The sequence below is a fragment of the Caretta caretta genome, chromosome 4, assembly GCF_965140235.1.
Source record: "Caretta caretta isolate rCarCar2 chromosome 4, rCarCar1.hap1, whole genome shotgun sequence".
Classification (NCBI taxonomy): Eukaryota; Metazoa; Chordata; order Testudines; family Cheloniidae; genus Caretta; species Caretta caretta.
This window is the reverse complement of record NC_134209.1, coordinates 126,896,473-126,921,686: the sequence shown is the minus strand read 5'-3', so window position 1 is coordinate 126,921,686 and position 25,214 is coordinate 126,896,473. Positions and strand designations below refer to the sequence as shown.

Genomic DNA, 25,214 nt, shown 5'->3' with positions numbered 1-25,214 from the left:
CTGCTGTGAGGACGGAGACAAGGAGTCTTGTGGTGTAAGAGGTTCCATGCTGTTGTTTGCTAAAATGCAGATCTGTTTGTTCCTGCCCCCATTCCTTGCCAAAGCATGGCCACATGACAGGTGATTGCCCATCAGCTTTGATGACACCTGGCTAGAGGTGTCAACTTTGAGAAACTGTTTTACCCACCCTCCAAACTTGTCTGGTAAACACCTTGAGTCATAATTTCCCCTTATGTTTATAACTTTACCTATAGTGTTGCTACACACATTTCACCATGATCTTACTGACTAGTGAGTAGTTAATTTTCAAATGCTACCTCGCAAGGCTTATTTTGTACAAAGATTATTACTATAGTGGTGAATACAGGGGTACGTTCGGTCACGCCTACCTTTCTGTAAGTGGTGTTCTTCTAAATGTGTTGCACATGTCCATTCCATGACCCACTCTCCTCCTCCTCTCTATCGGAGTCTATCCAGTAAGAAGGGAGTCGGGGTGGCTCTGTCCTCTTATACATGCATGCAGTGGCATGCGACGGCCCAGGGCGCTCAAGCTGCCCTGATAGGTACTGAAGAGGGGAAAAAGTTCTCTGACAACTGCGCACGAGGCATGCACGCACCCACAGTGAAATAGACGTGTAACACATCTCGGAGAACAACAGTCACAGAAAGGTAGGTGACTGTTTTTTAGTGATATTCCACCAGTATGCTGGGTATTGTACTTTGAGAGTGGCCCATTGCACCTTCTTGGTCTTTATGAAAATCAGGCTGAATAACTTGACACAAAAATAAATAAATAAATACATCTCAATGAAGAGAAGTAGAGAAAGGAAGGTCAAAACATACATTTATAAATTATACAGGATTTTAAAAAAATGATAGTATTTCATTTTTTTCCTCAGCCATCTTATGTCTGAATACATTAGGATGACAGACCCAGAACGTGATCAGATTGATCAAGATGCTCAAATATTTATGAGGACATGTGCTGATGCCATTCAACAGCTGAGAACAGAAGGTAAAATTAATAAAATGGTAAATGGATTATGTTAATTATTGAAGAGTTAATGATAAATGCTGATATGACTTTGAAGGTTGAACAATATTCTGAGCAACCTTTAAAAAGAAAGATACATAGGGTTTAATTTTCCATTCACTTAAACCCTTGTAACTCCATTGACTTCAGTGGAATTATTTTTGATGTACATCTGTTTGAGTAAACATTGGCTGGGAATGACGAACCGTGGCCACTGGGAGCTGCGGGGGGCCATGCCTGCTGATGGTCAACATCAGCAAAATGTCTTGCGTCCCGCAATCAGGTTACCCTGATGAGCCGCAGGTTGCCCACCACTGTCTTAAATCTACTCCTGGTTCAAAGCGGGGTAGATCAAAGTGCACTAGGGAACTGTTAGTAGATTCACACCCCCGCTTGCCACAAACTAAACATTCATATAGACAAGCCAAGAAGAATTAGTTGTATACAACTAAGTGACAATGGTTTCATTATGCAAAGTTTTCTTGATAGCACGCTTGGAATATTGTGGCCACTGCTGGATACTGAGTTTGTAAAGGAATATGGCCAATCTTGATAGTATGAGGAAGAAGCTTCTGATATCCAGATGAAAGCCTTGCAGGATATATTTTATGAGGGTTCATGACCTGAGTGTTCTTTTGCCTTTTTAAAATTGATTTGATTGCATGCACCAAGTCATGTCAGTACGTGGCATGTCCAAGGTCATGGTCAATCATGACAGGTCAAGCTACAAGAAGAGGACAAAATTGATTGAACTGATAAAAGATAATTTCTAACTAGGGTTTTGATTTTGGGGGTTTATTAATTTTATTTGGGGGGGATTCTTTTTAGCAATTTTTGAGTTTTATGTAGATGTCCAAAAATTGAGGGAGGGGAGGTTGGGGCTCTCTTTGTATACATTCTTTGTATATTTTACTCAAATATACTGTAATGAGTAATCTGTTTGTAATATTTCATATGCTCTTTAACATAGTACTGTTTCAAACAGCACTACATTAAAGCACACTGGGGTACCCTTAGTGCTCACCAGCAGGATCTGCATGGACCAGTTAATTTGCAACACTTTAGTGCACATTAGAAATCACACTTCTGTAGTCTGTATTACTGCTCTGTGTAGACAAGCCCTTAGAAACAAGTATCTATTTCTTGTCTTTATTGTATAAACACCAATTTCATTTTTTGTATCTGAGAGGTTTTATCTGTGTTTATTGGTTAAAATCTTAAAATTAGAAGCCCGATTTATAACTAATGCCAATGGGAGCATTCCAAAGAGGACCATCAGCACAGGGAGTAGACTATTAAGAGAGGAGACTGGAACACATGGTAAAGATAAATTCAAGGAATGGGTGGGCATACTGTGTCAGGGTTGGATAACCCTAGGTTGACTTGCTAAAAAGCCGGTCTTTCCTAATATGTGATAAGTGTACCAAAGGTTTGCATCAAATTTAAGCTTCCATAGATAGATAGATACACATCTGCAGCACTAATAAGAAATGTATTTCTGTAATGTAGCCATGGGAGCTATATGTTATTAAAATAAAAAACATAAATATTTAAGGGCCAAATTGGTGCTTGGCACTGGGCAAGACATAAATATCAAGACAATCTCTATCCTGGAGAGTCTATAGTCTAGTACGTTACAGGCAAGTTGAGTCTTTAGATTTGTCTCTTTAAGCTTAGCTTCAGCAAAAGTCTATTTTTAATACAAATGTAATTGACACATAACTAGGGAACCTGAAGAAACTATCTACGAGCAATGATAAAAGGTAAACTACGTGATACTATTTTTTATTTTCTTTAACTGCTATTGTGAAGATATAAATTTAATTTCTTAAAATATACTAATAGATTTTTGGAAATATAAAGTTGTATATAAAGAGTATATTCTGTGGAAAACTGAAAAGGTAGGCTTTCATATTCTTCAACACAAAGTGTAAAATATTATCTTGAAATTTTTCATTTCAGCACACAAGAACGTCCAATCCCCACAAGTGAGGGAGCACAGAGCAGCTGTCTTGGATTTCATTGAAGATTATTTAAAAAGTACCTTATGCATGTTTTTCTACAAATGTATAACAGTTCAAAGTGAATAATTATTTGATTGTACAATATTGTCAACCTCTTTATTTTCATATTTTTAAGATCATACTGATAATTTCTGAGAGAAAATCATGGTCGTCTAACTACGTTTTTTTCTGCTCTTCTTGACATTTTTGAACAGGAGTGTGTAAGCTGTACTCTGAACAAAGAGCCATCCGAGTCAAACGAATGGTAGATAAGAAAAGATTGTGAGTACTGTTACTTTAAATTGCCTGGTTCCCTATGTAACTCTTTAGCTGAATAAATGTGAACCTAGTGCATGGGACTAGCAAGTTTCAGCTGATGCACATATTCATTAGAAGCAACAATATGTGCAGCTTTCATTGTGAACGGCTGCATATTCGTACTTTTTATGCCTGTGTCACACCGTGAAGGCTATAAAATGCTGAATGCTAAAATATATAACCATTTGTTCCAGATTTCAGATAAGTATATGAATAAACCACAGAATTGTTAAAAGAAGGATTAACAATCTGACTTGAAACCCACAAATACAAGGAAACTCTTGTGTAGATCTGAAATTGCCTCTGTAATCCATCCTTTTTAAAATTAGATCTATGCTACTGTGTGTAAGATCATCCAGTTTGGGGACAGTGCAACCTGACAATATTCCTCAAACCTGATAGGGAGGATACCCTCTCCGTGTGTAATTGTTCACTCTTCATGCCCATTCAGCTCTGATCTTTCTGCGGACACTGCTAAGAGGGATAAAAGAATGCTTGAGTTAGCATTTTTTGTGATGTGGACTAACTAGAAACTGGATTGAAACCACAAACTCATAGCTCATCAAACAGCTATTGGAAAATAACAGCTTTCTCCTGCCACTAGCATGAGTTAGATTCGAACTAGTCACCTAGAGGTGAAAAGTCTTAGTACTGTTTTACTACTCCCCTGAAACATCTGGTCATCCAAGGAAGGCTACTATGAAAGAATATGAAGGTTGTTGCTTTTTTCCAACCAAGGGTTACAAACACAGCTGCCTGCAAGTTTTTTCTTTTTGGTTTGTTCATTTTCATGTGGGGAGACTGAGTGAGAAAGTTAACAATTTAAAGTTGGTCACTTCTAAAAACCAAAGTCTCTAAAGTTGTAATACTGCCAACTTTTTCTGAGTCTTCACAATGCACATTTTAACCCTGTTTTCCCTGAGGCAAGTTTTCATGTGGAAATAACAAATTGCACAATGTATGTGCCAGTAGTTAAAGTCTCAAACATTTTTCAAAGAACTCATACTCCTTTATCTGGTTAGAGTGCGAACATGTCAGATATTATTTTAATTAAAACTAGTGGGGTGGTCTTTAAATATCCTCTGGGATGTTGTATCTCCAGAATCATACAAAATCTGTAATTAGAGGTGATGGGATTCACTTGAGGCTTTTCCCCTTAGAAATAAATAGCTGTAAGATATATTTTATTTTTCTTTTGTGGAGAGGTTCAAACCAACTATATTAGAAAGTCAGGATAATGCCTTACAATTTTTTGTAACCCATTGAGAGGCAGCTTCTCATACAACACAATGGAAAAAAACCAACCCAGCAATAAAGTCTTGCACATTAGGCATAAAATCTTGTCAGATTCAGTATTCTTCATATTGAATTTTGAAGAAAAAAACAGTTTGATTCCAGCCGTCATCTAATTAAGCTAATAAATGTTCCCTGCTATTCTGCTCACCATGTTGTTGTGCTATCACCTCCATGTGAAGCCCATTTTCAAGATGCCTCATTGAAGTAAATGGGGAAAACAAATCAATTTTATGTGCGCTAACAATGGAGCAAAAGAGATACACTAGAAGTTAGAACTTCTCTCAAGGCTAAACCACAGTATAACACTTAAATAAAATCTTGAGTAAAAGACCAAAATATGTTGTTTTGCCAGTCTTACCCAGTGTAAGGACCAGAAAACAGATGTTAACCAGGTGGAGGCTGTATGCACTGCAGATGTGATGCAATAGCTAAATTGCTATTTAAATTAAAATTCAATTTAAATAAATCACAGGGCATAAACCAATCTTTCTGATGACTTAAAGAAAAATTGGTTTTTTTCATATGCCTTCAACTAGTTGATTTGTAATTTCCCTACGGATTTCAGTAGACACTTCATGTGATAATAAGAATTTGTTTTATTATTTAAACTAGGTTTTGTTAAAGTCTGCTGCATTGCAGACTTTTTATTAATTGTTAATTGAAAATGGGTATGTTAGCATACTCTGGAAGGTAAGGATTACAAAAAATAAAGGGATATATTTATTTAAAAGTCAATTAATCCTTCATCAGATCTTCTTTACTGCAGTTTAGCAGGCATTAAATATATGCTTGTTAATAGGAGCCTTTTTTAGTATTATATAAGTAAATCTTGTTTCTCTTTATTTAGATGAGCATTCTAAATCTTAAACAAACTATCTGGGTGTTGTAATTTCCTGACATAATATAATTTGGCTTTGTGTATTCAAAACTTCTGCCAATTAGATTCGACTAATTTCCCAAAATGAATGTTAAGAGAAGTGGGCTGTTACCCTTCCATTTTATGTTGCTAGGTTACTGACCTAGTGGATGGTGAGGAAGCAGTAGATGTAATATATCTTGATTTTTAATAAGGTGTTTGGCACAGTCCCCTCTGATATTCTCATAAACAAATTAGGAAAATGCAGTCTAGGTTAAATTACTATAAAGTGGGTACATAACTGGTTAAAAGACCGTACTCGAACAGTAGTTATCAATGGTTTGCTGTCAAACAGAGAGTGTATCTAGTGGGATCCTGCAGGGATTAGTCTTGGGACCAGTACGAGTCAGCATTTGATTAATAACTGGAAAATGAAACGGAGAGTATGCTTATAAAGTTTGCAGATGACGCCAAACTGAGAGGGGTTGCAAGCACTTTGGAGGACAGGATTAGAATTCAAAATAACCTTTAGTTTGAGAAAAGAAGGCTGTGGGGGACTTGGTAATAGTCTTCAAATATGTTAAAAGCTGTTAAATGAAGAATATGATTAATTGTTATTCATGTCCACTGAAGACAGGACAAGAAGTAATGGGCTTAATCTGCAGCAAAGGGAATGTAGGTTAGATATGAGGGTAGTTAAGATCTGAAACAAGCTTCTAAGGGAGGTTGCGGAATCCCCATCATTAGAGGTTTTTAAGAACAGGTTGGGCAAGCAGCTGTCAGGGATGGTCGAGGTTTACTTGGTCCTGCCTCAGCAGAAAGGGCTGGACATGATGACCTCTCAAGGTCCCTTCCAGCCCTACATTGCTACGATTTTATGAAATGTGCCTAATCAGTTAAAAATAGTTATATTAATTGATATTTAAAATTATATTTTATCTCCTATTATAAACTGTTCATAGGTACAGACTGCAAACTCTGGCAGTGGATACAGCTTTTAAAGAGAGAACAGATCTTTTATTCAACTCAAGTTAGTTTTCATTTACATGGGGAATTAGTATTGTATTGTTTTTCAGAGCAATTATGCAAATTGTTATTGTCATCTTCAGCAAGTCATAGATTTCTATCTATAGTACAGATGCAGGAGGCTTTTTTTTACTGTACATGCTTCCCCCAAGACCCAGTTCTTGTAGTTAATTTATAGGACCAGAGTTCATGTTACCTCTCTTTTTGTCTTGTTTTAAATATAGTGAGAATGAGCAGATTAGACTTTTTATCCCACTTTCTCCATTTTTTATTAATATCCTAACTGGGTACATACCAAAGGAATTATACACAAGTATTTAGACAGAGTAAAAGGTCATATGTGAGATTTTTTGTGTGTTAGAGAAAGCTACTGCAATACCTAGTGCACTGGGTTGGCAGGTGTTATTGCCTGATAGTTTTTATCAGTCATTTGCATTCTTGGGTAGCAAATTTTCATCAATACTTGAAAAAATATAAAGAGGTCAGATCTGCTATTTAGTTTCTCCATATAACAGCATACCAGTTTAGCTTCAGTCCTCCAGTCCCTTGCTATTAGAGTTCATAGCTGACAAATACAAACCACTGAAGTTTACTGCTCATTTTAAATTCCACTATTACTCTATTTCTGTATTTTTTTAGGAGAAATATGTGTGACGGATATTTAGCAAGAGATCGCTGAATAAATAACTGATATTTTAATTGGTCTTTTAATAATAATAATTAATACATTAATTAATCCCTAGATCTTATGTAGCTCTTTTCATCAATAGATCTCAAAACATTTTACAAATGAGGTCAGCATCATTATCCCCATTTTACAGATGATGTGACTTGCCCAAAATCACTAAACAGGCCAGTGGCTGAGCTGAGGATGCCATTCATGTTTCCTAAGTCCCAGCCAGAGGTGAAAGTAAGCCGGTCCAATCCGGTATGGCGTACCGGCAAGAGCCAGTATGCCGTGCCGGACCAGACCGGCTTCCCCAGGCTGGTGCTTTAAAGGGCCCCAGGCTCCACGCAGTGGCCAGAGCCCCAGGCCCTTTAAAGTGCTGCCCGAGCCCCACTGCTGGAGCCCCTGGAGTAGCGGTGGCAGGGCTCCGGCCGCGCTTTAAAGGGCCAGGAGCTCCGGCTCCTGTGGGGAGCCCTGAGCCCTTTAAAGTGCCCCCCGAGCCCCGCTGCCGGAGCCGTGGGGTAGTGGTGGCAAGGCTTCAGCGCTGATTTAAAGGGCCAGGGGCTCTGGCCGCTGCGGGGAGCCCCGCACCCTTTAAATCAGCCCCTCTGAATCCCCGGGGCTGCCCACAGCGGCCAGAGCTCCTGGGCCCTTTAAAGCGCCACCCAAGCCTCACTGCCAGAGCCCCGAGGTAGTGGCGGCAGGGCTCTGGCAGTGATTTAAAGGGTCCAGAGCTCTGCTGTGGTAGCGGCGGCCAGATCCTGGGGCCCTTTAAATCGCCCCTGAGCCCCGGGGCTCCCAGCTGCCTCTGCAGCTGGTAGCTCTGGGGGTGATTTAAAGGCCCCAGGGCTCCCAGCTGAAGCCGGAGCCCTGGGGCCTTTAAATCTTGATTTAAAGGGCCCGGGTATTTAAAGGACCCGCCTCTTCTGGTTGAGACCACGCCTCTTCCTGTCGAAGCTACGCCCCCCTGCTCAGGACTCCGGAATACAGGTAAGTCCTTTAAGTTACTTTCACCCCTGGTCCCAGCCCAATGCTCTTTTCATAGCACACTTATTAATATTACAGACAGTTGCAGGGAGTTACTTTACAATAAATCTGTACATCACATACAAACTTTCTTGATTTGCTTCTAAGTATCTGCTATGCTCTTTGGCAAACAGTATATGTGAGATTAATTTTCCTTTACTGGCTGCACTACTGGAGTACGTTGGCTTGCTGAATAAAGATAATTATGTTTGAAACCAGATGCTCAGAGTTTATATTTTGTTACCTTTGCTTGATGATATTTTGACAATATATACAGTAAGAACTCAAAGATTACTTGAAAAGTAATGTTGAATTGGCCATTGGCCAAACAGAAAGCATGTTTGGTATTAGAGGACTGTTTAAACAAATTAGTTTAGAATTGACATTTTAATATGCTAGGTTTATCAAAGGAAGTTCATTGTAATCCTTAGTAAGGCTGCAATAAATGGATACAATATTTTGCTTACCCTGAGCAAGTAATTATTTTTTTCTGGAGTGAGTAAAATGTCCTTCATTTTCTTTATTATTCTCAAACATCATGGTAAAGGGTGGTAAATAGATTTTGTGTCTTGGCTGGTAAATTTTCGTAAGAGTTTTGTAAGGCTGACTTTACTGTATGGTATATTTCTAAGTAATCTTTGATCAACTCCTTATTCTCATTTTAGGGAGAATCAGCTGTATAAACTTAGTTAAATTATGGGCTCTTGTGTTGTAGGTCCAGGCTTGAACCTGAACAGAGCAATAAAGCTCAAGCATCCTCTTTCCCTGAAAAAATTGTAAAGAATTCTTCAGAAGAATCTGAAGAAAAACCTGCTTATGAGGAAAACAAAGGTAAGAATCCAATCCTATTCGTTTTTACTTTTGTGGCAGGCACTCTTCACCCAACTGGATACCTTCCTCAGATCACAGATTACACAGTAGCAGCCGTGTTAGTCTGTATCCGTAAAAAGAAAAGGAGTACTTGTGGCACCTTAGAGACTAACCAATTTATTTGAGCATAAGCTTTCGTGAGCTACAGCTCACTCTGAAGTGAGCTATAGCTCACGAAAGCTTATGCTGTAATAAATGTGTTAGTCTCTAAGGTGCCACAAGTACTCCTTTTCTTTTTTCAGATCACAGAGCTATTGTAAGGCTTCCTCTTGTCACTTTTACCTCCTCTTCTTTCTCTCTCCCTTCCTATGGTAACCAGGCTGTCGCAAAGCAGATTCTGAGAGTGAGGCAGCAAAGTCTTAAACTTTGTGGCATGTTTCAGAAGCATTCTTCAGCCAATGGCAAAAACTTTTTTTTGAAGCACATTTTTCCACGCAGAGCTGCCAGCAGAGATCACTATAAACTTTCCCAAAAGCCTTTGTTCCCTGGTTGTTTATAATTTCCTGATTTTTTTCCCCCAATATTTAGGATATGACAGCTCAACCCGTATTAAACCAACTCTGTGAATATCTTGGTTCTCACTTTTTTAGTACTCCTCTAAATGCATCTGCCCTGAGGTCCTGTAAGATTCTGTAGAATTTCCTTAACTGATAAAAGGGCAGGCTGTCTGAAAATTAGCCTCCTATATTATTAAAAGAACATCTGCTCTTTTAAAGCCCAAGGGAGGCACTCAATCTAGCACCTACAACAAAGATTTGGAATGTTAAGAAAAAGTGTGTGTGAATTGAGGGAGAGGAGGCAGATGGGATGGCAAATATCTGGTTCCTGTGAACCACAATCCTGATTTTTGCTCTGAAAGGATTGTGTCCTGTCCATCAGTAGATGAGCATTGCCTGATAGCGAGGTTGTTAAAAATGGTACTTAGGATAAGTATTCAATTCAGCCAGTTCCCTTTAGGCTGGAGCCTGAGGATAGTGTTAGAAATTCTCTAAAGGTGTCTGCCTGAGCCTGTGAGATGTGTCTCACTTTTCTCCTCTATCTGTCAAGATAGCTTTCTCAGAGTATGTCTAAACTGCAAACCACCCCTCTCTCCCAAAAAAGTGTTTTTAACTCAGGTTACCTAACCTGCATTAGCCTGCTCTGGTTAAAATAGCAATGAAGACACAGCATCTTGGCTTTTAATTCAGGTTAGGGAGCCTGAGGTTGAATTTAAGTTGCTAACTTGAATTAAAAGCTGAGTTGCTGTGTCTTTGCTGCTATTTTAAGCTGAGTTGGCTAAGGTGGGTTAGCTAATGCAAGTTAAAAGCACACCTTTTTTTTTTTGCAGTGTAAGCATATTCTAAGTCTGCATCAGGGCAGGTAAACTGGCAGAACTTTTTTGCAGGAAGCCTTTCTGTGCAGTACCAGCAACCTCAAGGATAGTTTCAGGGTTCATCCCCAAAGGGACCTCTATTTTCTAAATGATGTTATGGAAACAAGTGCTTTTCCAGCATTAGTTCTGCCGTTTGATCTGATAGAAGAGCCTGGGTACTGTATGAATATGATATATAGCACTGAAATTCTGTTTAGAGGGAAACAAAACGTGGGATGACTGTTACTTGAAGTTTGGGTCAGACTGCATCTGATAGAGGGGAATATGTACATGGAGACAGTCTATTAATCAGAAGGGTATTTCTGGTCATCAGCTATTGAGTGCTTTTCTTAAACAATTTTGGTGAAAGAGGCAAGCCCCTCTGAGCAGTGATTTTACATGTCATACGGAAGGATGATTGGGGAGAAGTGGAAACTCCATTTCTGAATGAAGGCTTTAATTTTGAATGGTCCCTCAGCACATACAAACATTTTAATCCTCAGATGCTGTAGTTTTATCTACTTAACCAGCTACATTTCTGAAACTTTACAGTAAGCTTTTTCTTCTCAAATTGACCCTGCTAAAAGACATAAAGCTGCAGACTGTGAGTGTCTGTTTATGGTACATGCTACATTTCCATAAAAAAGAAAAGGAGTACTTGTGGCACCTTAGAGACTAAGCAATTTATTTGAGCATGAGCTTTCGTGAGCTACAGCTCACTTCATCGAATGCATACCGTGGAAACTGCAGCAGACTTTATATATACACAGAGAATATGAAACAATACCTCCTCCCACCCCACTGTCCTGCTGGTAATAGCTTATCTAAAGTGATCATCAGGTTGGGCCATTTCCAGCACAAATCCAGGTTTTCTCACCCTCCACCCCCCCACACAGATTCACTCTCCTGCTGGTGATAGCCCATCCAAAGTGACAACTCTTTACACAATGTGCATGATAATCAAGTTGGGCCATTTCCTGCACAAATCCAGGTTCTCTCACCCCCTCACCCCCCTCCCAAAAACCACACACACAAACTCACTATCCTGCTGGTAATAGCTCATCCAAAGTGACCATTCTCCCTACAATGTGCATGATAATTAAGGTGGGCCATTTCCAGCACAAATCCAGGTTTTCTCACATCCCCCCCACCCCCATACACACACAAACTCACTCTCCTGCTGGTAATAGCTCATCCAAACTGACCACTCTCCAAGTTTAAATCCAAGTTAAACCAGAACATCTGTGGGGGGGGGGGTAGGAAAAAACAAGAGGAAATAGGCTACCTTGCATAATGACTTAGCCACTCCCAGTCTCTATTTAAGCCTAAATTAATAGTATCCAATTTGCAAATGAATTCCAATTCAGCAGTTTCTCGCTGGAGTCTGGATTTGAAGTTTTTTTGTTTTAAGATAGCGACCTTCATGTCTGTGATTGCGTGACCAGAGAGATTGAAGTGTTCTCCGACTAGTTTATGAATGTTATAATTCTTGACATCTGATTTGTGTCCATTTATTCTTTTACGTAGAGACTGTTACTCTGAAACCTACATTTCCATAGTAAGTCTGAGCAATGCAGCATGTAGGTTAAAGTCATGTTTTTCCTTAGCTCATATTATCAGCACCTTACAGCTGTGAGGCGCTCCTGCAGAGAACCGGCAATGTAGTAGTAGCGTCAGTGGTTCTGTGTGGTTCCAGACGCCTAGGACACCACTGCAATTTTGGACAACTCTGTGCAGCTCAATCGTCCAGAGCACGGTTATAATATTCAGCTCAGAAATCTGTGTCATGCCACAAGAGACTCTAGTCTTTGATTGCCTGGGGCCATCAGATCTGATAACAAGATTACACTGCAAAGAGGTGTCACTTATTGCACCTTTCACCGCATTTCAGACTTGATTGTGCTAGTTATTTTCATTATTAGCCTACCTTTAATTGTTTAGAAGCAAGTAGCTAAAAGTGTGTTTTATTATATAAGTAAAGCTGATGCAGAGCTCTTAGAGATGCTAATTACTCTTTGAGAACACTGTGAGGTCTCTCTGAAAATAGTTCTACCTGGAATATTTTGTACACGCCTACATTACCCCCACTCACCCTACACCCCGTATTCTTTGTTGACTGTATGAGGTTGACTTAAGAGTTTGCTGCTATTGTTTATAAAACCATAATTTTCATTATGGCATCACAGTAGTGAAAATGATGGTGATGCTATCAATAGGGGATTTCAGAGTAACAGCCGTGTTAGTCTGTATTCGCAAAAAGAAAAGGAGTACTTGTGGCACCTTAGAGACTAGGATTGTGAGTTTAAATCTTTTGACCTTTCATTTCGTAGAAGTGTTTTCTGTAATAAAAAACAAACAAAAGAAAATTGAAAAAATAGAATCAAGGTTATTTCTAAATAGAATATTTTCCATGGGGTATCAGTAGCTTGGGGAATGGTGATCGTTTGCATTTCTGAAGTGTCTATCACCATAGCCTCTGGGCACTCTTACACAAACATCTGTGCTACAAAGATTGTTCCCTGCTGGGAGCATAGCTCTCGCCCAAATCCGCACGTACTCTGCCCTTTGTTAGAACATTTGGAATCTTGGATGAATCTTTTTCCTGAGTTCATCATCGTTTAGTCTGTTCTCTGGCAGATTAGATTACTTTGTTTTGATACTGAACACCTTTTTTACATCAGAATTATAAAAAACATGGATCATTGTAGGAAATGCCCATTTGGTGTTTGATAAGTCTTGAAAGATTATATATTGCCCAATTTTGATTTGCTTATTACAAACAGGACAGTTTGTTTATGGCATGAAATATAAATTATAGCTTCTGAATTAATCCTTCATTTTAGCACTTCTTTCATTTCAGTGTGAAGTAAACCAGTTTGGAAATGGGTTAAAAGGAATTTGATAGTTATTTAAAACAGTTAATGCATCTTTCAGAAACAACAGAGATATGAAGTACTTTATTTCAGCAATCCTAGGAAATAGATATTTTTCTTTCTCTAGGTTTTGCTAGATGAATCATAATCATTGAGCAGCATTAAGGTATACCCCAGGAAAGCCCAAAATCTGCTTTCCCAGTAGCAGGAAACGTGCTGTAGTGACAAGAGCAAGCTGTAGCTCACGAAAGCTTATACTCAAATAAATTGGTTAGTCTCCAAGGTGCCACAAGTACTCCTTTTCTTTTTGCGGATACAGACTAACACGGCTGCTACTCTGAAATCTGGGAAGATGAGAGAATGTCTCTCACCTGCTGCTTACCTTACCTATACCAAATAAGTATTTGCTTATTAATGAACTTGTTGGATACACGTACTGTTTCTTGCCAAGTATTGGCAGTGCCTGTAAATAATTGGTTCCTTGGGGATAAAAAAGGGAATATTTATTATTATTTTATAGTCAGTTCCGTAAACTAATTATCCTCTTTTCTTTGAATCAAGTGAATAAGCTCAGAATGACAGATGAAATCTTGAACAACTACTTCACTGAAAACTGAACAGGATATTTTCCTGAAGTGACGTGTATTCATTATAATTTTGGTGTAACATCTAAATAAAATGATTTATGTCTCTGTGAAATACGTGTAAAGAGCTGATGATGCCCCAGGGAAAATATAACCAGAATTATTTGTAAACAATCTTATATGTTTTCTTATCTTAACTTGCTTTTATTAGTTAGGGCACTTGTAAGAAACAAAAAGTCTGGTTTTCATAAGAGCTAAGCTGATCCTGCTGCTCATTCACAATCCCTTGTTTGTAACATTGCAAACATTTCTACAGAAACCAGTTGTGATGTCAGAAACCAGTCCTATAATTTTTGGAGAAGGAATGAGCAGTAACAGAAGCGTTTTTTTTTAAAAAAAGATGGGTTTCATGCAGATGTTCTGGTAACAAAGAGCAAGAGGAAAATATCCCCTTAAAATATCTCTCATGAAATTGTTTTTAAACAGACTGCTGTCAGAGGTTTCCCAAGAGAAGCTGGTTTCTTAGAAAAAAGAAAAGGAAGACTTGTGGCACCTTAGAGACCAACAAATTTATTTGAGCATAAGCTTTCGTGAGCTACAGCTCACTTCATCGGATCCGATGAAGTGAGCTGTAGCTCACGAAAGCTTATGCTCAAATAAATTTGTTGGTCTCTAAGGTGTCACAAGTCCTCCTTTTCTTTTTGCGGATACAGACTAACACGGCTGCTACTCTGAAACCTGGTTTCTTAGAGTGATGCATCAACATTGCTTATTTAATTGAAAACATTCAGATACAAGATTATAAACAATTACAATAAATCAAATAAAAAAGTATCTAAGCATCTAAATAAGGAAAAATATTATGATTAACAGCAATTCCAAAACCTACTAAAAAGTGAAACAAAATCCTTTCTGCATCTTAGTTTTGTTACTTGAATCTGGTAACTCTAAGCAACCAAGGCATAGAGTCCCTTGTGGGATGGCACAGATCTCTGTGCTGAGGCTTGTAACAACGTCCCAGTTGTGTGGTAGTAAAGAACCTCCCAGGGATATGGTAAAAACTCCGACACTTTGGGTACTGATGCTGCTTCTTGCCAAAACAGACAAAATGTCAGAATCAGTTGATTCCTTTGAGATAAAAGGAATGAAAAGAAAGTGGTATTTTTCTCCTTGTACAGAAGTACCTTGTAGTAGTTAATCTTAAACTTCAATTTCTGTTGTATACTCCATTTTCAGAACTTATATATTTAAGATGTTTTAGGTCCCAGTGTTGCAAATCAATAGGCAACTTCACTTATGAGAGAGTAGCCCTATTGAGATGAATGGGGCTGCTCCAGTATGTAAAAAAATAAAAATTGGTGTTAAGTGATTGCAGGATGGAGCCTGATCTGACTTGTTGCATGTAGGCAGACCCTTTGTGAGGAATCAGTTGATGATTGGGGCCATAATCTTCAGAGTCAACAACATAAGGAAACGAAATCAGTCTTGGGAGGTTTATGCTAATATTTTGAAATGAGGTTCTGGGTTTAATTTTGCAAAATAATGTGAGTAGCAAGGAGGTGGTTTTCTGAAATCTCAGGAAAGGTAATGGCTTCATACAGTTGGTGTCAATTTCAAAAGTGTACATATATTTCTGTTAAAGTGCAAATTATGGGAGAAATTACTTTGTTTCGACTTTTACAGATGTCTCGTTTCCTGAGAAAGGAAACGATGCTGCGAAGGCTTCTGCACGGGCTTAACTTTATGCGCTATGAGTAGTTCTACTTGCTGCAACGTCCATACTTCAATGCAGCTCCTCCCAGTGACAAAATTAAGCGGGTGTATAAATCTTTGGCCCCAGCCCTGCACTTGTACCTTAGCGGTGTGAACTGCTGATAGATGTAGAGCATGAATCTCAATTAACTAGAAATGAAATCTAATCATTTGATAGTTGATACTAAATGAGTAAGCGGTGGTTGTAGCTTCACATTTCAGTATGCTGATGTGTTTGGGATTTTTGGTTATCTTTACAGATCAGAATCTGACAGATGCCAACTCCAACTTTGGGCTGTGGGGGGATGGCAAAGGTGAAGATGAACTGTCACCTGAAGAAATTCAGATGGTAAATTCTGTTTTATATCTTCCCTCCCGCCCACCTTTCCAGCTAATGCTATCTGTGCATATGGTGCATTAAGGAACACAGTACACACTCTCACTTGGCTCTCGACTTGCTTTTTGTGCAGAGGAACTTAATAACAAATGTGCCTTTTCAACTTGGTTTCCTAATTCTTAGTATCAGTTAATATTTAAAATTGCTACAAAAAAAGAGAGATTGCTGTGCAGCCATGGTATTAGTGAGAGAGTATTTTTCAGCAATTAAAACTGCCCATTGAAATTTAAATTTAAATTGTCCTTTTAAATTACTGCTAGGGTTTGCTGTTTAAATCAGCAAACCAAGGAAGTCATGGCAACATTAAGAGAAGCATAAAAAAACTTTTGGAAGATAAAGATAGTTGCTGCTGCTATTGCCGTCCCTGTTCGAGTTGTTCTGTTGCCAGTTACTCTTATGTAATTTTATTCTTTTTATCTGTGAATTTTTAGAGCTTACAAAAGAGATTGAGTAGTTTTTTTAGTGTGAATAGGCAGCCTGCAAGCTTTCCTTCACAGCTGTCTGTGCAGCTCTTTGCCACTTTATGAGGCTTGTTCTCAGAGCAATGTGTTGGAAAGCTAGAAAACTCAAACCCTGGGACTAACAAATGCTCTGATCCCAATTGTCAGAAGGGGGTAGGTAAGGAGAGAGGCAGTCTTTGAGGCTCTTCCTACACTAGGGAAATTTTCTGAATCTTTCCTGCCATTGCTAACACCAGGTTAGCGCTATCCTTGTCAGCCATATTGGGAGTCCTGGTGTAAATAGGCCACTGGCTATCACCATAATTTCATGCTCTGTGTCAGTTAACCCTGCTCTTGGTAGAGCTGATTGACATAGTGCTTTAAAACGCACGTAGCAGCTGTAGCCCATCTACATGAGGTCTCCATGTCACTGAACTTTCTCTAGTGTGGACAGGACCCAAAGTATTCGGAAACCAGGTCTCGTGGGGCTTTAAAGTAAACACCTTGTATTGCACTTTGAAGCAAACCAGAAGCATAACAACAAACAGGCTATAGGTTGTAATGTCCTCAACATGACTAGTGTTGCTAAGCAGAAGGCTGTTGAATGCAGCAGTATCTGAAGTTCCATGATGGTATTCAAGAGTAGCCCTAGGCAATGTTCCCTCTAATTTTTTCCATCCATGTGCGGATTGAATTTTGTTATGTGTATCAATATTGAGGTAATGTGCGGATATGTGCCACCAGTAGAAACAAAAAACTAGATATATATTTTTAAAAAGTTACCTATAGGGATAATTACACCAGCCAAGACAGATTAGGCATTTTAGAACTCACTACTCAAAGAATTAAATGTAAGCGTAAGAGAGAAATAAAAATTATGAAAGGCATAGACCAATAAAAAAACTAAAATAACAGCACTTTGAAAGAATAAAATTACAGAGAATATGTGTGCATTGCAGGAAGTATCAAGAAGTAACAACCACAATAATACAAGTATGTGTTGGGAGGTGAGTGTGAAAGACTCTGTGTGTGTGTGTGTGTGTGTGTGTGTGTGAGAGAGAGAGAGAGAGAGAGACACACACTGAGTGTGTGTGTGTGAGAGAGAGAGACGCATGCTGGCCCTTTAAGTATGCTGCCCGTTTAAGTAGATTGGCACTCACCAGTCTGAAGCCTGTTTGTTCAGACAGAGAAGCAGCTGCCAGCAAGCTCTGTCCCACTCCTGAACCCTGTCATGTCCCCTCCTTTGCTCTATGGAGATGGGGTACAGGGGTGGGGGAGGGGGAAGGGGACACCCTGACATCAGTGCCCCCTTCTCTCTCCCCCCCTCCCCCGCCTCCGCTCTGCACAGCAAGCAGGAGGCTCTCAGGAGCAGCTGGCCAAGGGCTCCAAGGCAGAGGGAAGGAGTAGCGCAGCAGTGGGGGGAGGGGTACCTGAAGTGCAAGACACTGGATAGACTGCTGGGCGGCCATATAGCTTAGAGGGAACTTAGGTCCTAGGTAGAGCACTATAATACTCATCCTAGACATGACAAAGGTATAAATAACTGTGGGAAGGGCTATATCTAAGGAAAAAGGTCAGACTAACTTAGCTAGTTGCAGATTGAAAAAACAAATACTCTTGACCACAGTTGCTGAGTGTCTAGGAGGAAGGTGAGGGACCAAAACAGCCCCCTGAATTGCAGACCATATTGAGAATGAGCGAATGTGGCCCCTCTCAAGAGAAGGGAGCAGACATGATCCTACTTAAAGCCCTTCACAGGCTTCCCTGGATGATGACAACATCCTCCTCCTCACACGTTACCATCTTTTTTTTTCTCAATCTGACGTAAAAAAGCCACTTTTCACAGAGGCCTGTTTTCTTCCAGCAGTCTGCATGCTAATGTTGCAGCTCTCCATGTAAATCTCCTGCAGGTCAAATGGAGGTTAACACCAGCTATTTGAGTTGCTATATATAAAAAATGGTTTTCTAATAGTTGATTAATAACCTTCTTGTTATTGTCTTTTCTTTTGGCTCTGTGCTATATACTAGGTTTTGGACCAGTTGCCATACTCTTTATTCTAGCAGTTTAGGATAAAGTTTCATGGCATCTCTATATAGTATTTCAAGATTTTTTTAAGTGATTGAGAAATAAATATTCACAATGAGATGACGAAAGGAATTCTAGAATTCACAGTCCTGAACTAGCTGTAGTCTGACATTCTGTCAGCTATTCCTAAGGGATAGCTGCTGGATGTTTTTAGAAAGTGCATTATTACTCCATGCAATCTTTCAAACTCCTCCTGCTCTTCATTTTTATTTTTTATATATTTGCACTTGGCATTGTCCATCTTACTAAACCGACTCACTTTTTACACTTCATCTGCTGTGTGTCACGAGTGACATTTCAAATTTGACATATCCAAAAAACCTGCCTAAAAACAACATTGAAGTTCTGAGCTAAATAAACAAATACAAGGCCATCCTGTCACTTTTATTTTTAACATGCCTTGTTCTGCCGACATTTTGCAGGATGATACCCCAAACATGACAACGACCTGACACCCCTGCTATGCCTAGGCTAGTGGAATAACTTGTGTTGGAAGTTTTAACCTTAGCTCCAAATGTAATAGCCTGGTCAGTGGAGCATCAGATGCAGAATGCTACTGAGATTTTTTTCTTAAATCTCTGCTTGCAGAGTAATATATTAACATGGTAAGTAAATTGCTCCTGGGATTGTGCATTAGTTTACTTTTAAATATTAACTACAAATTTTCACTTCAAATGTGTTTTTGTTAGCATAAAAGGAAAAGTAGCTTCCCTTAGTACTGGAGCAAATAGCACTGGAAAATATAGCAGGAAACAAGAGGTGAAAGAAGCATACAAAAGTGAGCTATTGCTATAGTTAGAGTTACCCTCTCTCCTGCCCTAACTTACTTAAAATGTTGCCAAAAGTCAATCCTGAACTGGTTGGCTGATTTTCTTTTGATGGAGGTGTAGGCTACACCATACCTGCAGTTCAAGCGCTGGAGTCCTACCTGAAAAATCACTGATATCTTACCCAGAGTTGATCTCTTTTGCTACACCAGCATTATAAGAGGTGAATATGGCCAACACTAATCAAAGCTGTAAGTAAGGTACTTTAGCTTCTCACCCTCTCAAATGGGATTAGTGTTATCTGCCCTTATGGGTCCCCGTTTTTGGTCTGTTAGCCTCCTGCTTGTGGTCTTTTTAGTGAACGTCACCTCCATGAGGAGAGTAGGTGAGCTGCATGTCCATGATCCTCCATATACTGTTTTGTTAAGGACGAGATATAGCTTAGGCCACAGTTTCTCTCCAAAGGAGTATATGTCTTCCATCTCAATCAGTCAGTATGTTTACTGGTTTTCGTTCCAAAGCCACAAGCTTGTAAGGACGAACCAAAGCTCTACATTCTGGATGTTCTGGCTTTTTCTCTAGATAGAATGAAGCCCTTTCAGATCTCTTCTCAACTATTAGTCTCCTATGCAGAACAATGATTGTCCAAGTGGATCATCAGCTCTGTTGTCATGTGCTACAACACTAAGGTTTCCACCGCTCAAGAAACACCATCTGTGCTTTCAACCAGAGCACGCAACGTCCACAACATTTGTAGGAAACATCCCTATTGTGGACACTTGTAGAGCAGCAATGTGATCGAGACATTGTGATTGCCACCGAGTCAAGGGAAGATACTAATGTAGGGAAAGCAGTTCTGCAGTCCCTCTTCCAGTGAGATTCCTAGCCCCACCTCCAGTGGAAACTGCACGGGAGTCACCTAGTTTAATGGACATATGTAACCACTCAAAGAAGCAAGAACCGTTACTCACCTCTTATAACTGTTGTTCTTCAAGATGCATTGCATGTCCATCATAGAGCTCACCCTCCTTCCCCAAACTTCCAGATGTTTAATCTGAGGGTCGGGTATGAAGGAAGTGAAGGGTGGGCAGCATGGCTCTGCCCTTTAGACCCTTGGCTTGGAGCATGAGGGCACCAGGCAGAGGCATGGCCCCTATGGATACCGCTAAGGAAAACTCGTCAGCACCGGTGCACGGGATGCCCACACATGTAGTGTAATGAACATCTACACCACATCTCAAAGAACAATAGTTATGAGAGGTGAGTAATCATTCTTTCCTGGTATTGCCCTCTTTCCTTCTCTCTCTCTCTTTTTTCATATGAGCAGTAAGAATGTTACTGATATAATCTTTTCCCTCTAATTGATTGATGCTTAAAGTGCTTCTAGCATTTTCTAGACCCAATATGAATAGTTTTATTATTAAATATAACTAGATGACGGTATTTACAAAATGCAGGGATGTGTGTAGTGGTTTGCTGAAATGAAACTGCACTGTCTCCAACACCTGAAAGCATTTTTGAGCAATAGTTCTCCAGGTATGCCTGAGGTTTGGAAACCTGCTGGCACCTAGCCAAAGGATTTTGTGCATATGTTGATGAATTTTAGGTTATTTTAATATTATTGTGTTAATTAACAAGAACTCAAAGCTGATAAATTTACAAGCTGTTCTGAAAGATTTTCTCCCCTGGCAGAAATAAAATGTTTGACAAAACGCTGGACCCAGTTTTTCCATTCATGTGCGAAAACTAAATTCAGTGGAGTTACATTAGTACGAGCAGAAATCAGGCAGCTATATGCTCTTCCCTTGAGCATTGTATTAGGACATTGTACCAGATAACATGCTTCATCACAACACTGCAACAACCTAGTGTCTTCAATGCAAGAATCTCAATGTGCTTTACAAACGTCAATGAATCCTCACAGCATCCAATAGCTGATTTGATAAGGGGTGTTTAGACATTTCTCCTCTATTTTTATGTATGCTATTACAGGAATAGTTAATTTTTACTCTTTTAATTCTTTTTCTGTGAATAATGGTCCAATTGCATGGAAGTTACATTTATTTTAAGTAAATTGACTCCCAAAGGGTGAGAAATACTGTAGAAACTGGAGTATTGGTTTTAAAGTGTTGTGGCAAATTATACCCATAATTCACAATCAGTGTTTCATGATCTTTCTTAAGGGTAAAATAATGAGTTAAACCTCTCTCATATGGCTACAACAGCAATTTAATTCATTATTTCACCCATAGGAGAGATCATTACATGGTCCAAAATGGTTGCAGACTATTGTACGATTTGCACAATAAATCCTAATTTATATCCCATAGTGCAGGTATATTAATGCTTTTATAGTTATTGTAAGCAGATGTCTTGTGGTCAGATTGAGTGGAGTAAAATCCGTTTCTGCTGTGTCTGTTCTGAAAAGGTCTAATTTTCCTCAACTACTTTCATCTTATTATTTTTTGTCTACGGTGAAATCACATACAGACATTTAATGATGTGTCTCTTGGGATAACAAAAAAGAACTCTGATTATTACTTCTATTCATTAAATCTTGGACAAAGTCTAAGCAATTTGTCACTTTGTGCCATCCTTTTGTAGCAGCATAGTTTACTGTCATAAAAAGCGCTTTCTTTATTAAGCCATAGATAGTTGAGCTATATTTAGATTGTTGTCGTTTCAGTTTTATGTTCCTATCATGTAAATTCTTTTGTGACATATTGATGTATTATGTGGTGTGTTCTAACCTTTTGTTCAATTGACTATTCTATCATAGTTTATTACAGTGCAGACCAAATAATTCATCAGCCATCGTTTCAAATTACAAAGTTTATCTAGGGATATTTTTTTTAAATATGAGTAGCGGGTTTGGGATTTCTTTTAAAATACATTCTCAAAGTGGATTTATACTATTTGTAACAGATCACAAGCATTTACTGTGTATTGAAAATCTGACTTTTAAACTGGTTATATAATTCTTACTAGGGTGCTAAAAAACGGTAACATTTTTGGTGCTGAATTTTTAATACAGGACTGTTCCAACTTATTCCCGCAGCAGCATGAACAAGTTTGAATAGTCCTGCGTGAAAAATTCAGCACCAGAAATTTTACCAACAGCTATAAATTGGCTGCCTTCTCCAGTCAATGACTATCTTGACTATTTGGTGCTGGACCTTCTGTACTCGGTACACCACTTTACTTCAGGTTTACACTGGTGTGACTCCATTTAATACTTACACCTGTGTAAACCTGACATAGTGCAATGGTGAATCAGGTCCCACGGGTTTAACTCTTCTAGCCATTCATTACTATAATTGTAACTATGTCTATACCAGTCATTAGATTTTGTTAATGCATGCTCCCTTGGAGGAAGAGTCTCCAAAGACAGGGTCCTTGTGATGGGAGGTAATTTAATCATTTAGGTTGGGATGTTAGAATTCTGCCATGATCTAATCATGAATCTGTGGGCAGGGGAATAGGCTGAACTATGGATGGATTACTGCTGATAGGACTGAACCTCTGGAAGAGACTTTCTAGAGTGCTTCAATGCTTGTGGGGAAAGGGAACTTGTATCACTAGATATCACTCCCCTAGAATCACTCTGTAGTTGAGGATGGGTAGGCCAGGCTGTGAATATTTGATACAGTTGAATATTCCTGATACATGGAATGTAGCTGTTACGAAGCCATCCCTAAAGATATATCTGTAGACAGGATAGGACATTTGGGGAAGAAACAGATGAATGGATTTGCTAAAAATTATCATAGTCAGCACCCACTCTTCTGTTGTGAATGTTGAAGCAATATTAATTGGACACTAGCTCCTTTTAATGGGTTAATGCTCATTTTAAATATCAGAATGAAGTAAATAACACACAGTTACTAAAACAGTATTTCAAAATGTAAGACCATCTGTTGTGGGGTGGTGACTGCTCTGTAACGCCCCTTGCTGGCCAAACCTGGGCACTGAAGGCACCCCCTGCCTCGGTTTTCCTCCCGAAGGTGTAGTGCCTCAGCTTTCCAGACACTAGGTTGTTCTAGAGATGTGACCAAGTCACAAACAAACACTTCTTCCAGGATAGCACAAGTCAGCTAAAATTCCCAACAAACACAAGGTTCTTCTGCCTTTCAAGAGCTTCTCTTCAGCCACAGGCTCCATTCCCAGCCCCTTTTTGGGCTACCTTTGAGAGTCTGTCTGGCTCTGGGATCGAGCGCTCAGCCCCCAGGCCATTTCCCCTGGAATACTGTCCACGTTCCCTGCTGGGCTCTGTTCCTTGCGTCCTTCCCTATTCTGGTATAGAGCACCAGGCCACAAGGCTAATAGCTTTGGAGTACCCAGCCTCCTGCGGACCATCACTCACGGCCTTTCACAGGAGCCTGCCTGCTGTCTGTGATTCCACTCTAGACTGATCTCTCTCAGCCCTTCTTCTGTGACCCAGGTGTACATTAAAGCATCAGCTGACACTCCTTAATCCTGCCCTCTCAGGCTGGGAAGCAGCTAATTAATTATGGCATATACGGGGCTGATCCCAATTCTCCTTAAAGGGACCAGTCACATTGTGACAGCATCTCTCCGTAATGAGTAAATAAATCCCAGAACAGTATATCCTAAAAAGAAATATTCTAAAATTCAGGCTTCCTTTCTTGAAGGGCAAACTTCCTCCTCATAGATCTGCTTGGTATGTTCTATTCCTGGAATGGTCTAATGGTCACTCTATGAACTAAGATCATTTGGAAGGGAAGAAGTGCCTGACTGTACCCAAAAGCAAAAAGAAAAGAATTTGTACTGTTGCTGTGTTGGAAAGTTGGAATAGTGTTATCAGCAGGAAAGAAAAATACTGGACTGTTATACACAGTATTCAACGGCATATCCTAGGAATATGGATCAACTAGTAGACATTATGGAGACAGTGTTGATTTAGCCTCTTGAATCTCTGAAAGTAAGATTCAACTTCTGGGTTAGTACAAAGATTCCAGTGTATCTTCCTGAAATTTACAGCATGTAATCTGTAAATAAAGATTGAATTTTCTGAGGATTTTCAAATTAATGTCAATTAGTTTGAGATAAAAGTAGATCTTTTGAAAAATTTGTGCTGTGAGCATAATCCTTTTTTATGCTAAGAGGACTGGGGGGAAAGTGACTAGGGTGAGAAACGAACATTGTGATTAATTTTGAAAGATGGCAGCATAATGGCATTAAAGTTGCCTACTTATGCAGATTGGAGCTGCACAAAAGCTGAGTCTGATTAGCTCTGTGCCATATTGTGCACATTGATTTACATGCAGTATCTTGAAAAAATTAATGATGAATTAAATGTTTAAATTACTCTGAAGTATTGAAATGTTTACATTGTCCATCATTTAAAAAAATACAGCTTAGTGAGGGCATTTTCAGTAATGTCTGTGTAGAAAGCGAAATGTCTAGCTACCTACATGAGACTAATTTCACATGAATGTAACTACCTGTCTGTCTTGTTAAAGATAGTGGTTCTCAGGCAGTTACTAAATTCCTCTACTTTTTGCATTGACATATAGTGTTCTGAGTAATTTTTGCTTAATCCCTACAGAACTTCTGTTTCTTAGAAATACTTGGCATTTGCTCAGATTGCTACCAACTCCTATTGGACAGAGCTGCGGAGCCATTGCTCCCGGTGGGGACAGCACGTGGAGTCTCTGTGACCGTCCCTCCGCCTAGGAGCCGGAGGGACATGCTGGCTGCTTCTGAGAGCCGTGTGGTGCCAGGCAGGGAGCCTGCCAGCCCTGCCGGCAGCACCACCAACCGGACTTATAATGATCCGGTCAGCACTGCTGACTGGGTATTCCAGTCAAAAACCGGACACCTGGCAACCCTATAATGCAGAAGCATT

General features: G+C 39.4%; 1 protein-coding gene across 3 annotated transcripts in view; it reads left to right on the top strand.

Moving 5' to 3' along the window:
- Positions 1–25,214, top strand: part of STX18 (syntaxin 18) — a 122,085-nt gene that overhangs the window by 81,014 nt on the left and 15,857 nt on the right. For all 3 annotated transcript variants that reach the window (XM_048848874.2, XM_048848873.2, XM_048848877.2), the window contains 5 exons: positions 900–1,015; positions 2,996–3,073; positions 3,252–3,318; positions 8,941–9,056; positions 15,916–16,004. In XM_048848874.2, coding sequence (XP_048704831.2) covers positions 900–1,015; positions 2,996–3,073; positions 3,252–3,318; positions 8,941–9,056; positions 15,916–16,004 — 466 coding nt within the window. The remainder of the gene's footprint in view (positions 1–899; positions 1,016–2,995; positions 3,074–3,251; positions 3,319–8,940; positions 9,057–15,915; positions 16,005–25,214) is intronic.